General features: G+C 49.6%; 2 protein-coding genes across 3 annotated transcripts; one reads left to right on the top strand and one right to left on the bottom strand.

The window, feature by feature from the left end:
• The first annotated feature begins 400 nt into the window (after positions 1 to 400).
• On the top strand, positions 401 to 12,421 carry tgfbrap1 (transforming growth factor, beta receptor associated protein 1). Of its 2 annotated transcripts, none has more exons than XM_027004668.3 (12): positions 401 to 494; positions 1,206 to 1,907; positions 2,813 to 3,007; positions 5,826 to 5,980; positions 6,069 to 6,151; positions 6,781 to 7,122; positions 7,782 to 7,839; positions 8,055 to 8,198; positions 8,504 to 8,641; positions 8,869 to 9,028; positions 9,137 to 9,573; positions 9,941 to 12,421. In XM_027004668.3, exons 1-12 carry the CDS (start codon positions 407 to 409, stop codon positions 10,133 to 10,135), a joined length of 2,697 nt encoding a protein of 898 aa, XP_026860469.3. In that variant the 5' UTR covers positions 401 to 406; the 3' UTR covers positions 10,136 to 12,421. The 2 variants fall into 2 exon arrangements, with proteins under 2 accessions (XP_026860469.3, XP_081566354.1); XM_081710228.1 differs by having other exon boundaries at positions 401 to 584.
• A 137-nt stretch (positions 12,422 to 12,558) lies between these two features.
• LOC113574026 (high-affinity lysophosphatidic acid receptor-like) lies at positions 12,559 to 15,545 on the bottom strand. Its single transcript, XM_027004669.3, has 3 exons — positions 14,914 to 15,545; positions 14,300 to 14,370; positions 12,559 to 14,116 (listed from the first exon to the last, which is right to left on the bottom strand). Exon 3 carries the CDS (start codon positions 14,020 to 14,022, stop codon positions 12,892 to 12,894), a length of 1,131 nt encoding a protein of 376 aa, XP_026860470.2. The 5' UTR covers positions 14,023 to 14,116; positions 14,300 to 14,370; positions 14,914 to 15,545; the 3' UTR covers positions 12,559 to 12,891.
• Positions 15,546 to 15,675: the final 130 nt, after the last annotated feature.

Here is a 15,675-nt window from a genome sequence, read left to right as displayed (position 1 = left end):
CTAGCAAATTAATCTCCTTACCCGTGTCATGGAATATTTTCTATGAGAATAGTCGTGCAACTTCAGACACTCAGCAGGCAATGAGAGTCAAGATTCATGGTGGTAGAGAAAATAAAAGAAGGTATTTATTGAACACCATCCAAGGCACAATAAAATAAGCCTCAAGAATAGCCGGTTCCATTCTGGTATCACCAGCCAGCTCATGAGACTGGGAAAGCATCCCACGGGACAAACGATTATGGCAGCCTAAAATGATAAACAGGAATGGTAAAAAGTGATCCCACTCTCCCATCAGCAAGCACTAGCTCGCTTACTGGGAACAACGGATCGTGCACGTACACGTGTCCGTAGAGGGGCCCGTCACACTTCTCGCTTCCGAACGGCAGCGTCAACCACGTGACCGGATATGGCTGGCGCAGCGCCGGAAGCTCGCCTCAGACGGAGCAGGGAGGCCGAGGAGCGCATCTGTCCGCACACAGAGCCGCAGTGCTGGGGTAAGGACGGCTTTTCTGACCGCTGCCCGTCTCTTCTCCGCATGTCTGTGTGGGAGTGGCACCTCGACAGGGCTCCACCACATCGCCGCAGTTAAGTCTCCGTTATCAGCCACGAGCGGGCGGCTCTTCGGGGTTACTGTGAGCTAACCTAGCTAGCGTACTAGCACTGGCTCGAGCAACTAACGCTAATGTGTTGGACAGAAATGTCAGTAAAATCGACTAACGGCTGGAACCTTCAGGTCTTATAAACTCCTGGTGGCTCATAGTAGGGGCTTCACCCGTGAGACGGGGTACATTTAACCGAGCCGTTAAACGGTAATTAGGTTAGTTCAGTTAGTTAGCATGTTAGCCGCTGGCTGTTTTGACAGCTAGCAGGTTAGCTAGTCACTTTAAACCGTCACTGCCGAGAGTATATAAAATACCACAATAATATCACTATAACACGCCTAATTCGTAGAACCGTTGATATCGTCTCGCTGGTAAGATGTGCAGATGTGCTACAGGTTGATGTTGGCGCTTGTTACAGCTAGCTGGTTAGCCTGTTTTGCTTTTCTGGGAACACTTTGTCCATTACCGAATGGAAACGAGCTTTTTTTTTTAATACACCCGTTTATTACGAAGCATTAAATACCGTCCCGTGCGGTTAAAACTCGAAGCCAGTGCGCGCTCATGACCGTGCGCGTGCTTTGTGCCACCTGTGTGTCCGCGTAGATGTGAACGGCAGCATGAGTGTGAAGGCCTTCGAGCTCGTGCCCGCCGTGGAGTGGGAGCAGCTGACAGCCGAGAAGGCGCGCGCCGCCGTGGAGTGCATCGAGTGTTGTGGCGAGCACCTGTACGTGTGCACCAGCGACTGCGTCCTGCATCACTTCCTGCTGGAGGCGCGCACCACGGCCAAGGGCAGGCACACCTACAGGACTCAGAAGCTCCTGCAGAAGGTGCTGAACTCGAAGAAGCCGGCGGCTGAGCTCAAGGCGGCGTCTGCCCTGGACAGGCTCGTGGTCCTCTGTGACGCCGCTATCTCATTGGTAGACATGCTCACACTGGAAGCAGTTCCATCCGGTGGAGCAAAGCTCCGGGGCGTAACGGCGTTCTCTGTGAACGAGAACCCGGTGACGGGCGATGCCTTCTGCGTGGAGATGGCGGTTGTGTCGGCACGGCGACGGGCTGTCCACATCTGCACTGTGCACGAGGACCGCGTGCAGGTGCTGAAGGAAGTGGTCACACCTGAGCAGCCGTGCGCGCTCGCGATGGACGGCTACTTCCTGTGCCTGGCATTGCCCATGCAGTACATGATTCTGAACTACAGCACGGGGGTGTCACAGGATCTCTTCCCCTACAACAGCCAGGAGAGGAAGCCCATCGTGAAGAGGATCGGCAGGGAGGAGTTTCTCCTGGCCGCCCCAGGGGGCCTCGGTGAGCTCAACCCCTGCGAACATCCATAGCGAGAGCGAGTTTTTGTCTTCATGGGGGATCTCTGACTGTAGTGTTTTCTCCACGTGGTTCTTAATGTTCTGCTGGGACTGGTATGTTTAATGCAGTGTTATCCAGCAGAGCTCCATAAGGGCACACAGCCTCTATAACCCTGAAGTGAGTTACCACTTAGTTTAGTCCTAGTTAGAGCTGAGTTAGTCTCGGCCCTGTAGAGTCCCTATAGACCTTTCATACATACCAGTGCTCAAGTGGAGTAACGCAGGGGTGATCATGAACCCAGGACATCTATTTAAATGCTCGTACATGCAGTGCTAGACACAGAAAGACAGGGATTTTGCTGATCAGTTGTCTGAATATGGAATCTTAAAAATAAACTCATTGTTCTCTCATAACCCTTTTCTCCCCTGGCACTGTGAGGCAGTCTAGTGTTTGGCCTCTCTGTTAGAGGTGCCATCTCTTTAGCGTGCCAGGGACATAACCTCTCTGTTAGAGGTGCTGTATCTCATCTCTGGCCTCTTTTTCTCTTGCACTATTCAGTGGCTTCAGCATGAAATGCTGGTTTTATTGCTGGTAAGTGAGTTAATTGTGAAACTGACTCAGGACATTAAAGATACAACTCGATTTGGGGTCAGAGAGAGGCTCCCTCTCAGAGCTGTGTGGTTTAAAGAAGATTTTTGGGTGCTGCATAGTGAATTAACCATTTTATCAGGTGAGTTTGCTGCTTGTAGAGTGTGTGTGGCATTGATCACACACCAGGCTTTTCTCCCCACTGTGTATGTCATCATAGTGACCAAGCTCGACGAGTCAAGCTTCTTTCTCCTTCACTATCTCTCCCTTTCTCACTGCCTGTCTCTCTCACTGTCTCTCCCTTTCTCTCTTTTTCTCAGGGATGTTTGCTAATGCAGAGGGCATATCCCAGCGCGCACCGGTAAGCTGGTCAGAGGGCGTGCTTGCTGCAGCTGTGTGTTTCCCCTACGTGGTGGCCCTGGACGAGGGCTTCGTCACCGTGCACAGCATGCTGGACCAGCAGCTCAAGCAGACGCTCTCCTTCCGAGAGGGACACGTCTTGCAGGACTTCGAAGGTTTGAAACCTGCCACGGGCTTCTCTCTCTCTGTCTCTCTCTCTCTCTCTCTCTGTGTCTCTCTCTCTCTTTTTCCCCCACACATCCTCTTGCCAGACAGATGCTCAGGTGTTCCCTGTAGATGTGTGTTTGGAGGGGTAAATGTGTGGGGGAACTGGGTTGGAGGCTGTGGTGTGGGATGGGAGTGTGGCCATGTTCAGAGGACCCCCGGCTGTGAGGGGATGGTGTGAAGCACAGTGTGGTTGAAGGGGGTGTGTGTGGTGGAGCACGGGTGTGCTCCATAAAGGAGAGGGCAATGTGACGGAGACGTTGGGTGGAGCCTCCATGGAATAGGCCACATGAAACGCCTGGGTTTGCTGTCCTCTGCCCTGGCTACGCTGACCCTAGGGTGCTTTCCACAGTGGCTTTGCTTTAACTATTAATGTGTGTGGCTGGCAGTGTGAGGTTCAGTATCTTGCTCAAAGGCATAGTACCACAAACCTTCAACTAGGGATCGAACCTTTTGGATATTTAGCTGGAGTAAAGCTCTCAGACGAGTTTTGTGAGGTCCCATTCTTATTGGATGTTCTTATCTAGAGCGGCTTACAAAAGTGTAGAGATGGCACCAGTCCGATATCCCGTATCGGAATCGGGCCAATATCAAATTTCAAATCAAATACCATCACAAACTCAGCATGACAATAGCACATCAGTGCTTTTCCAGCAATGCAGCACATGTGATGACAGCCAGAGTAGTTTTAGCAGGTCACATGATGACAATTGGGCTTGTTTGAGCACAGTTTGTAGACTGCTGTAGTTTAAGCAGCGTTGTCTTCCCATAACAATTAAACTGTTACATTCAGATGCAAATCCAGGCACTCACACAGTGTGATTTCCATTGCTGTCAGTGTGATGCACAATGTGGGGAACAGACTAGTGGGAGTATTTAAAGTTGACAAAATTGTGTTTTAGCACTGCCATATCCAAGATCAGCTGTGAATTGATCTATTAATCCGTTCTTTAAAGAAATAAACGGTGACGTTTCCAGTTTGACCGTTGAGTTAAAGAAATTCAGGGCCGTGAAAAGGAGACAGCAGCAGAAAGCTGACATAACCAGAGCCAGTATTGGTGTGCCTGGTGTATAGTACTTGTCATGCGTGCTCACTTAGTGTTTGGTGTGTAGAACAGCAGTTCACCGCTGAAATTCACAAAAACAGAAGGTTATTAAGTCGATGTGGAATTAGTCGCATTCAGAAATCAGACAAAATGCAGACAAACTACAACATAGCTTTCAGGAGTGAGTGAGTGAGTCAGGCAGATGTACTGAGCATAGACAATGAAAGAGTGTGCGTGCATGCGTAAATTTGAGAACCAAGCAGGTGATGACCAAGGCAGTAAACATCATCTCACAAGAGAGACACTGAGTGAAAGGCAATGGAAGGAAAAAAATTAATATTTCAGTCTTGTAATAATTGTTTTTGTTTAGTTTTTTATAATTTGTAATTTTATAATAAGAGTATCTGTCATCCATGCATGACATCTGTAAAATAGCATATGATATATCAGTTTCCCCAACTAAACTACAGCTCAATGGTGGCTTTTAATGAAAAAATATTGGATCTGTATCAATATTGGGCAATATTATATCAGATCGGTACCAGAAAAACTGGTATCGTGCTGTCTTTAGAAAAATGCTTAGCTGTCTACTCAGAAAAGTATCCAAAAATACCCATAAGTCCAGATCCTTTCAAAACCAAGAGTGAGTGCTGAATCCTAGACTGAGAGGTACTCTAAGATATCATACCATCAAATACAAGATATAATACGATCAAATACAATTTGGGGGCAAGTACCAGACATTTCAGTGCCAAAAGAAGACACCTTCTCCCTGTTTAATTTTCCCATGTTTTGATGGTGTAGCAAGTCATTCTCAGTTTTTTTTTTGGCTTAGCGTGGTAAGCTCTTTTCTGATCTCCTAATACCTTTCTACTGGTTTACATTTGACTTAAGTGTAGTTGGTTTGCGAGCCCTGTGCTGTGCCTTTGTCACCATTGTTGGTGCAGAGTGCCTCCACCATCAGGCCTGACATCCTGCTGTGTCCTCTCTGAATACGCCTGGTCCTTTATATTAACGTAGCACCTCGCTCAAGGCTTGCATACCGTGAGCACCTCTGCCGTTGCTGTCGTACCGCCACACAAGGTCATCTACCGCTGACCTACTTTTGAATTTTTCTCATTTCCCCCACCTCTCTTCCTCTGGCTGGAGTCTGTAGTACCCCTCTGCGGCTCACGGCGTGCCTGGGGTTGAGCCCACTGGCGAATGTGCAGTAGGACCGGATGCTGTACCGTTTGGATATGATGGTATTCCAGGAAAACTCTGCTTTATGTAAACACAAAATAGTCATTCTAAGTAGGACCTTAGTCAGAGTAGCCTGCTAGTACAAGTGGAACATTCCAGTGTTTTTATATTATAGAATTAAACACATGTATGAGCTCATTGACAGAAGTAGTGTCTACAGAGGTGTTTACACCAGTTTGCATAGAGGTTATGAGCTCAGAATCATCATAGAGCACCCGAGATGACTCAACACACGGGCTTATCAACTTTAGTACCAGTGAACAAAAAACATTTGTTGGCTTTTCTGTAGCCTGCATTGTCTTTGTTGCAAAATCTCGTGTATTTTTCATATCCAGAAACCTGGAACTGAAAACACTAAATCCAGTACTGACACACAAGAACCAGAGCACCTGAAAGGTCTTGATGAACACGGTCAGTCATTTGCTCAGTGTGTATGCGGAACTGTGCAGCTAACGCCTTCCTTCGTCTGTGCATCTCTCAGGGAAGGTGCTGTTGGCCTCCACAAAGGCAGTGTTCGTGCTGGTGCCTCTGCCCCTGGAGACCCAGATCCAGGACCTGCTGGCCAGCCGCCGCGTGGAGGAGGCGCTTGTCCTCACGGAGGGCGCGCAGAGAAACATTCCCAAAGACAAGTTCCAGGTGATCCGTCGGGAAGCGGCACGACGGGGCGGCCCTGCCATCTGCGCCACCGCTGAACGAATGTCTCTCTCGCTCTCCTCCTCTCCAGATGTTACACAAACGAATTCTCCAGCAAGCAGGATTCATCCAGTTTGGGCAGCTGCAGTTCTCCGAAGCGAAAGAGCATTTTAGGTGAATGAAGTGCCTCATTGTGTCGTGTAATTAACACTGTTAGATGCCACTCATGCCCAGATGATCCAGAAGCTGATTGAAGGCAGTTAATTAACAGTTAATTAATCTCCCTCTGTGCACCTGTCCCTGTATAAACCACAGAGGAACAGAAACATGTTTGACCATGACTTAATCTACCATGTCTGTAGTGCTGCAGGAACTAATATAACACAATCACAGACTTCCAGTGTCGCATTGGCGTCTGATGCTTTCCTCTTACTGTTAAGGATGAATTGAGAGTGATGTGACGTCTAATTTCTAAATTAAAAACGCTTTCCTTCGGTAGTTTGCTGATGCCATTTGGACAATCATCTTGTAATTAAATGTCTTGGCATTTAAAAATTTATTCACTGGAAACAGAAGAGACACGTTGTGCCAGTTGAAGATTGTTTGAAATCTGATGCCAGGCACAAGTCATGCTAACCCTACGCCTGTAGATCTCGTCACATTCCAGATTTTATTCCAAATCCCATTTCAACATGCCTGGCTGTCATATGAGGTGTGGCAGGATGTGGTGGCCACCAAAGTTCTCGGGGTAGTGGCCGTCCACGAACAGACGTGGGTTCCTCACAGTGCCCTCTGCCTGACAGGAGAGGGCAGCTGGACGTGCGTGAGCTGATCTCCCTGTACCCGCTGTTGCTGCCCGCCTCGTCCTCGTTTACGCGCTGCCAGCCTCCTCTGCACGAGTTCGCTGACCTCAGCCAGCTGGCGCAGGGAGACCCGGAAAAGGTCGAGCGCTGTAAGCACTTCCTCATCGGCTACCTGCGCGAGGCGCGAGCCGGCGAGGCCGCCAATGGCTTCCGCGAGGATGTGGACACAGCGCTGCTGAAACTTTACGCTGAGGCGGGTCACGATAGCCTGCTGGACCTGCTGGCCTCGGAGAATGCCTGTCTGCTGGCTGACAGCGCCCCCTGGCTGGAGAAGCACCACAGGTCAGCGGCGACACAAATGCTTGTAGCGGCAGGAAAGGCTCAATTTAGAAAATATTATGGCTATATCATGCCTCTTGTCTAGAGCTGTTTACAGTAGTGCTTTGTTATTCAAAAACCTTTTTCTTAGCATTCTTACAGAATAAAAAGGTTGTATAAAAAATGGTTTGTTTGTTCTGTTTTATTACATATTGTTACAAAAACCACCATGGTGAACACTTCAGATGAAATGTGGCCTGAAGTATTCATCCTGCTGTGGTGTTACTAACCAGAAGACTGAGGTTGCTCTGAACTCAGCCTAGATGCTTAAAGCACATTGGCTTCTTTTCTGTTGTAACCTTCTGTGGTGCCAGTAATCAAATCACCAACGGTTGTCTGGTTATGTACTTTGCTGCCCTGTTGGATTTGCTGGTGTAAGAATGTGATCGGCCCTACAGTTGAACCCTGAGGTGCCGCTGTTTTGTTTTTCCGTTTGTTTAATTTGATGTGCAGACTGATGGATGGTTGGGTGTCCTAATACTCTATATGTTTGAAGAATCTTGCTGTTGCCATGACAGCGCATAGATAAAATGCTCATAAATGCTACCGCTGAACAGTAGCTTGGTCTTGTTGAGCTGTGTGTGTGTTCGTTCCGGGCTAATGGCCTTTCTGTTGGCTCTCAGGTACTTTGCACTTGGGATTCTCTATCACTACAATGGTCAGGATGCAGTCGCACTGCAGGTAAGATCTCAGCCCAGACAGGAAGTGCTGACCTTAGCTTTGCCTGTGTGAAGAATACTCTCTAATCCAACTGTCTAGATGCTGATGGTTAGCCAAGATGGTGTAAAAGCAGTTTCCGAGGCTTCTGTTTACAGTCCAGCAGCAAGTTTGACAAGCTGGAATGCCTTGCTGAGATGTGTCGCTTCAGCAGTGACGTGAGTGTGTATGATTTGCAGCTGTGGGTGCGAGTGGTTAATGGAGACCTGTGTGACCCCACGTGCACCAACCTCTTCCAGTACATTGTGGATTTCCTGAGCCGCTGCCCCAACCTGGACCTGGTGTGGAAGTATGCAGACTGGGCCCTTCAGAAGGACCAGAAGGTGACGTTTGCACACGTTGCAGGCGTTACGCGCCCATACGTGTTGGCATGTGTTACCGTGCCCACGCGTATCTGCACGCATTTCACACGTTACCGCACCTGTCCAAATTAAATTGCAGTAGTGTAGTATTGTCTCAACAGCTGTGGTACTACCTCATGAATAACTGACTCTTTCAGTGCGGTGAGAACTTAGCTGTGGAGAGGTTATCTAACTATTACATTACCTTACATTACCTTGGCAAACCAAGCAGGTAATGCCGACTGAAATAGTCAGTCTTTGTGCATGTGTCGTTGTCTTTCTTACAGATTGGGGTTCAGATTTTCACTAAGAGGCCCATCTCCAAAGAGCTGCTGAACGCAGATGACGTGATCACGTACCTGCAGAAGCACCACAGAGCCCTCCTGCTGTACCTGGAGCACCTGGTGCTGGAGCGCAAAGTTCAGGTATGTCGTGCACTCTTCCTGAGGTAATGCCGGTGCTTCTGTGACAACTGTCACAGGTTTTTCTGCTTTAAAAAAAATAATAATTTTTTTTTTTTTCCACTTTGTGGCATATTAAAACAGAATAATGATGTACTTTTATCCAAGTTTTTGAAAAATAGACCCTTACCTGGTTAGGATCTGTGGTCAGTGTTGATCAGGCTTCATACGCTGTGTGTTCCCGCGCTCAGAGAGAGAAGTACCACACCCACCTGGCCGTGCTGTACGCCGACCAGGTGCTGGGGCTCCTGTCTCGGCCTGCGGACACCCGGGAGCACCTGGCCTCTGCCCGCACAAAACTGCAGCACTTGCTGAGGGAGTCCAGCTTGTACAGAGTGCAGCTGCTGCTAGGTGACTCCTCCCTCCTCCCCACCCCTCTTCTGGGGGTGCCACAATTGTATGATGAACCTTATTACAATATTGGCCTTCTGCGATACTGATGTGTGTGTGTCGTGACAGGTAAATTGCAGGACTCAGAGCTGTTGCTGGTGGAAAGGGCCATACTGCACGGTAAACTGGACGAGCATGACACAGCCCTGCACATCCTGGTTCACCAGCTCAGAGACACCACGGCCGCCGAGGACTACTGCACCTGGGCTTCGGCGGCCCGTGGCCACGCCCATCGCCGCCGCCTCTACCACCATCTTCTGGGCAGATATCTCGACCCGGACATGCCTGGTGGACCGCGGGCTGTGGAGGCCGTGGACTTGCTCAACCGCCATTCCGAAGTTTTCGACGCAGTGCAGGTTTTAAAACTCCTCCCAGAGGCGTGGTCTCTGGGGTTGCTACACCCCTTCCTGTGCGGGGCGTTGAGGGTGAGCGTGCATGCCTGCCGGACCACCCAGGTTGCACTGGGGCTCGCCCGAGCGGAGAACCTGCAGCTACACCGTGACAGGGTGAGTTCACAGTAGGTGTGGCCCCGGCAGGTGAACGGACATTCAGGCTGGAATTCTGCTGCCCTTGATTTCAAGAAAAAGATTTTACCCAGATGAACTAAAAAAATGTGTCAAACATCATATGGTCATGTACTACTAGGACACCCCCCCCCCTGCCCAACTCCCAAATATAATCAGAATTTTTATTGCCAAAGTATAACATGAACATTACCATTAATCTCCATTTCCTTGCACCTTTGTTCTTAAAAGCTGCATGAAAGTGACCTGACTGGACAGCACTAAATGTGTGTCTCTCGCTCTCTCTCTCTCTCTCTCTCTCTCTCTCGCTCTCTCTCTCTCTCTCGCTCTGCCACGCCCACACGCCCAGCTAAAGTATCGGGGTGGCCCCATCCTCATGTCAGAGAAGAAGGGCTGCCATCTGTGCCACAACACCTTCAGGGATCCGGAGTGCATGTGCCTTCCCGGAGGCACGCCCGTACACACCCACTGTGCCGCCCAGAAGCTTCAGGACACGCCCATCAAGCGGCGGCTAGACCGCACCCACACCAGCAACCACACGTGAAGTCGTCTAGGGCTCGGCTGCCCTCCGGGGAACAGCAGCTGACCGCCCCGCCCCCGGACAGCTGAAGGGCACGTGGGTGGTGTCTGAGGCACAGGCGCATGGACACTGCATCGTGGGTAACGGTGATCAGGGCCGGTTTATGCATGTACATGTAAAAGGAGAGGGAGGGGTGTAGAGATGGTGTGTGCAAGTGTGGGCGCGGGTGATTGTGTATGAGAACCTGTTCATTCACACTCCCCACTCCGTGTGTGTGTGTGTTCTCAACACTGATATCCTGTTGAGCTGGTTTATTTTTTTTATAGTTCTGGAGATCTGTTGATGATTCAGTCCACCGCTGTACCCCGTAACGTGGGGTCCCGCGTCTGGTGGGATGCTTCAGGACCTTCTACTGGAAGTCTGCATGTCTTTACGTCATCCAGCAGGAGTCATGATCCAGGGTGACAGTGTCCGGGGTGGTTTCCATGGTAACGATTTAACCATTACCAAATCCGATGAAACCACTGTATCCACTGATGGCTTGGACGTTAAAGAGAGGCTCCTGTCTTAGTCTCGTCATGCACACAAAAGCGCTTGTTAATGCTGTAAGCAAAAGACTTTGCTTTTTTTACATTTTATTAACTTTAACAGCAAAGTTCTTTTCATCTCTACTCGCAGAGTGAAAGTGACGTTTCTGTAGCAGTTTCAGAATCAGTAAGTCGTCCTGGTAAAGTTGTATAAAACTTAACTGCAGACATAATATGGATAAAAGGGACTCATGACCAGATCATCTTTTGTGAAAACACTTAGTCTTTTAATTCAGTTACAATACTATATTGTAATATGTGTGGTGTATATACTATAAATCATATTACTTTGGTTTCAAGATAAGCACATCTTGAGAAGGATATGTGAACCGTCCTGCTCTGAAGACGTGTCTGTCCCCAGCAAACGACTGCACACGTCATCTTGACATGATGAGGTCTTCTGTTTCAGAATTCATGTTGAACACGATGACAGATTCTGGCACTTGTTATTACGTGCGCGTGTGTGCGTGTGTGAGAGACCTGCCCCTTCCCATCAGCCCCTCTGTGGTCCCTCCACGTGTACAGGGTCATGTCTGAGATCTGTCATCCTGTGTCTTAACAAGTCTAAACTGTAACTAATTTCTGATCAAAGTGATGAGTATTTTTCTTATTGAATTTGTAATTTTAAGGTATAGAATGTCAAAAAGGAGATGGGATCTTGCAAAATAACATGGCACCCGCTATTTGAGTGTTTTTGAAAAGGATGTCACATTTCCAAGATGTGATGTGCATGTGTACTGTTAGAGGGGTGCTTGGGTTATGTTAATCTGAAGGAGTCAGACAGGTCCAGATTAGGGGTGTGATTAGGACACCAGCCCTGCTGAAGGGCCTCTTGAAAATCTCGCACACAGAACGAACACTGCCTACACTGTCAATATTAATGCAACCCGAGACTGACCTGGGAACAGTACAGACGTTCATCTGCTGTTGAAGAGACAATGCTACTGGCTCATGGACTGTTCCTAAACCAGCTCTACTCCAGAAGAAACACACGCTGGCTCACAATAGGGGTCAGTTTATTGGGGGTTTAGCATTATCACAGCAGAAGGTGCTGTTCAGAAATGAAGGGGGAAAAAAACTCAAATATATTCAACTGGAAATAAACACCAGTTACTGTTGAATTTGTATGAAATTTCAGCTTTTCATAAATGAAACAATGAACTACATGTCCACAGCAAAGAAACAAGACTAATTAAAAATTCATTGAAACATGCCTTCCAGTGGCTTTTCCCATCAGAACACACGTGACCCATGTAGGGTTTTGTGCAACTTGTTTCCAACATGTAAAATCTCTGGCCCATTTTTCCAGATACACTAGTTTTATTGGTCGTCTTAACCACTGGGGTGGACGTTGAGGTGGCTTCAGGTCCTGGCCTCTTACGATGCCTCGTTCAGTTTGCGATGCTTCAAAACGTCAGGGGCCAAGAAGCTTCTTTCGGGGTTGTTGCGTAGCTGTTATCCTGGTCGTATGTAATTAAATTTCTACTTTCCTGTCCCGGACTACCTATAAAGAACACGGAACTTCAGTCCTCTGGTCAAAAAGTGCAGTTGGGCTTCTGCCTCTTTCTAATGACTCAAGAATTTTTAGATGCACATGTGCTCAGCTGTACATACTGTATTTATTATCGTTTGTTGCTTTGTACATCAATGCCAGTGCAAGTGGAATGTACAAAAATGTAAAAGACAACCGTTTTAATAAACATGACTATGCTTGTTACTGGTGCTCCAGGGCTCTTGGACTGGTTCCTTCCACCTTACATGTGCTCCCAGCTTGTCCAGGGGTCTGAGTGGGACCCTCCTGCTTATTCCAGGATGCCATGGAGCTGTGGTCAGTTACAGAAAGCTCAGATGAAGCAGCAGACTTCAATACGTGAATCCGATATGCTTTTCCTCTTTAATCACTAAACGTGCATGTGCACGCGCTGGTTATGTAAATACATTCCAAATGAGAGATGAAGGAGCTCTCGAGCATCGCTGTGTTCAGTTCATGTTAGCGATCTGTTCAAAAGGCTCATTCACACTAGCAGCTTAACAAAGGTCTTCGTGTGCTTTCAGGAATTCCAGCTCTGGTCCGATGTGAATTTTTGGCTTTTAAAACGTTAGCAAAGAGATAAAGTCCGTGTCACCTTGTTCAATGGAGTTCATTGGTGTGTGCGCAGGGTGGAGGCCGACTGGGTCTCTGTGGGACTGGGCTTACATGGCCGACTGGGTCTCTGTGCAGACGTAGATGCTACATGGACGCACGCGCCGTCGTCCACGGCCAGGGAGACGTGGGAGCCTGCAGTGACCCGGCACAAACTCCTCACACGCCTCCCGGAACTTGCGGATGCGCCAGCAGTAGATGACGGGGTTGAACGCGGCCTTCAGGTAGCTAAGCCACAGCGCTCCCACAGCGGCAGGGTAGAACTGGGGACTCAGGTAGAACCGCCGGCTGAAAGCAGCCAGGAGGCCGAGCACAGTGTGCGGCAGACAGCAGGCAGAGAAGCCCAGGAAGAGGATGAGGATGGTGGTGAAGGCACGCGTCTTAAAGCTGACATCCACGCTGGGCTGTGGGAGGCGCCGTGGAGCGGACAGGCCCGTCTTGCCCGCCAGGCCAGCCGCAGGGCATGCGTGGTTCCGCACGCGCATGGCGTTGCGACGCACGGCATTGAGGATCCGCAGGTAGGCAAACAGCATGACGGCCATGGGCACCAGGAAGGCGGCCGCCGCCAGCAAGACCGTGTAGCCACGCTCGGGCAGAGACTCCACGTAACCCAGGACGCAGCCCGGCCTGTGTCCCGGGCTTCCCGGGGTGCGGCGGCCAGCCGTAGAAGGCAGGGCCAGGCAGAAGGACAGCAGCCAGGAGGCAGAGATCAGCAGCCGCGCCCGACCGGGCGTCAGCTTGTCCTGCCGCTGCACGATGATGAGAAAACGGTCCACGCTGATAATCAGAAGGATGGCAACGCCCTCCAGCACGAAGAGCCAATAGAGCATGGCCGTGACACGGCAGAACTCCGGGCCAAAGCGCCAGTCGCCGGCCACTACGGTGACGGCGGTTACAGGCATACAGAAGAGCGACAGCATGATGTCGGTGAAGGCCAGCGTGGCCAGTAGCAGGTTGATGGCGGAGCGCATGGCGGCCTTCTGGTAGACTATCAGGCAGACCACGGCGTTTCCCAAGAAGCCCACGGTGATGATCACCACCATTACAGCACACAGGGCCACGCGGAGAGCCACGGGCAGGGGCGTGCTGGCCTCTGCCTGCAACTTGCTCACGTTCCTAAGCGCGTGCTGCTCCGTGAAGCCACAGCCGCTGCTGCTGTTGTCGTCGTCGTTGCAGGCCATCACGACCGCGTGCGCAGCCTGGCCGCTAGCGGGCACGAGCAGCTGCAGTCTGGACTCTCTCCTCCTCCTCTATGGTGTCCCCTCTCCCCTGCATCTAAATAGCACACAACAGGACAGGGACCCAGTAGGTTTCTGTACGCTGACCTCCCGGGCCGAACAGACACAAGCACGCGCTGCTAATTAGCAGAAGGAGCGCAGAGCACGAGCACGAGCACGAGCGTGCAGCGTGTCCACAGCTTGCATGTAAAGACTATTACAAGATGCACAGACCGCTTACTGTTGTCATGGACACGGACGAGAAGGCGCGCTCGCAGAGGAGCCCTGCTTTTCGCGGGGTGAATCCGTGTCCTGAAAGCAGAACGCGCGCGCACACACACACACACACACACACACACACACACACACACACACACACACACACACATACACAAAAGAAAGGGCTTTATGCCATGGAGGAGCGACGGCACGGCATTGCTATCCCCACTGCCAAGGAGACCGGAGAGCAGCACCATGGCAACAGAAGCTCTGACAGCGCGATAAAGTCCTAAAATAGTGTTTCACCCGCGACTGCAGGCAGCGTGCCGTTTCGATTCACAGGATTACTGCTTGTCCTCGCAGACACCCCAATTTTGTAGTAACATCTTTATGTACCAAGTATTCTGTTGGCTATATAATTATATATTATTATATTTTAAAACTATAAGGATCTTTTGAAAATGACACCTTATATTTTGAGTGACAACGGGGTGGACGTCAGCCAGCACATACCTACACATGCCGTCACTAATTTCTTTTCGCCTCTTGATTAACCCTGTTGGATTTATCGTCTCTGGCAGTGTATAATAGTCCACAGATACGCGATCGTGTGTAATGCACCAGGCTGGGACTCACCCGTGTTGGCTCTTCGCGACGCAGCCGCGCAGCAAGACACCGCGGAACAGGCAAAGCCCTGAGCACCAAACCAGTCTCACAGCTGGATCCTAAACATTATAACACCGGCATCAAAAGAACGGCAAGACTTAACATCTATTCTTGCTCTTGGCATTCCTAAACACACCTAGCGCACGCGAAACGACGTGCGCACGCCTTTGGTGCAGAACTGTGCCCACTCACGGGAGGATGCGCGCCGACGCACAACGGGGTCGCGCGCGTGTCACTTTGCACCGTGAAAAAATGACGTTTGGGTCTTCGGTGCCCAACACTCACTAAATACACTCACTAAACACACTAAACACATCCCACTGTTATGGTCAGAGGCATACACACACACACACACACACACACACACACACACACACATGTGCAACGCCAATAAAAAGCATTTATTTGTTTTTGTAAATATTTCTCTGTCCTCTCCGTTTAATGCAAGAATAACTCGATGACCTAAAACATAAAGAACTACCACACCTGTTACACACTTTTATGTATTATGCATTATGTAGCAACACATTCTAGGCATAGAGACTAGTACATATGTAACAACGGTGTTTTTTATACCAACACACAATACATTCAAACGCCTCCAATAAGCGTAAAGGTTTAACGTGTTTGAGTTGGATTTGTCTTAACACATTTACAGCGGTAGTTCTAGTTACAGCTCGACACTAAACAAGACTGAGGTCGCCCTCTGGTGGCACAAACGCAGCACGACAC

The sequence above is a fragment of the Electrophorus electricus genome, chromosome 3 (genome assembly GCF_041902795.1).
Source record: "Electrophorus electricus isolate QZ-2024a chromosome 3, ASM4190279v1, whole genome shotgun sequence".
Taxonomy (NCBI): Eukaryota; Metazoa; Chordata; class Actinopteri; order Gymnotiformes; family Gymnotidae; genus Electrophorus; species Electrophorus electricus.
This window is presented reverse-complemented; position numbering and strand designations above follow the sequence as displayed.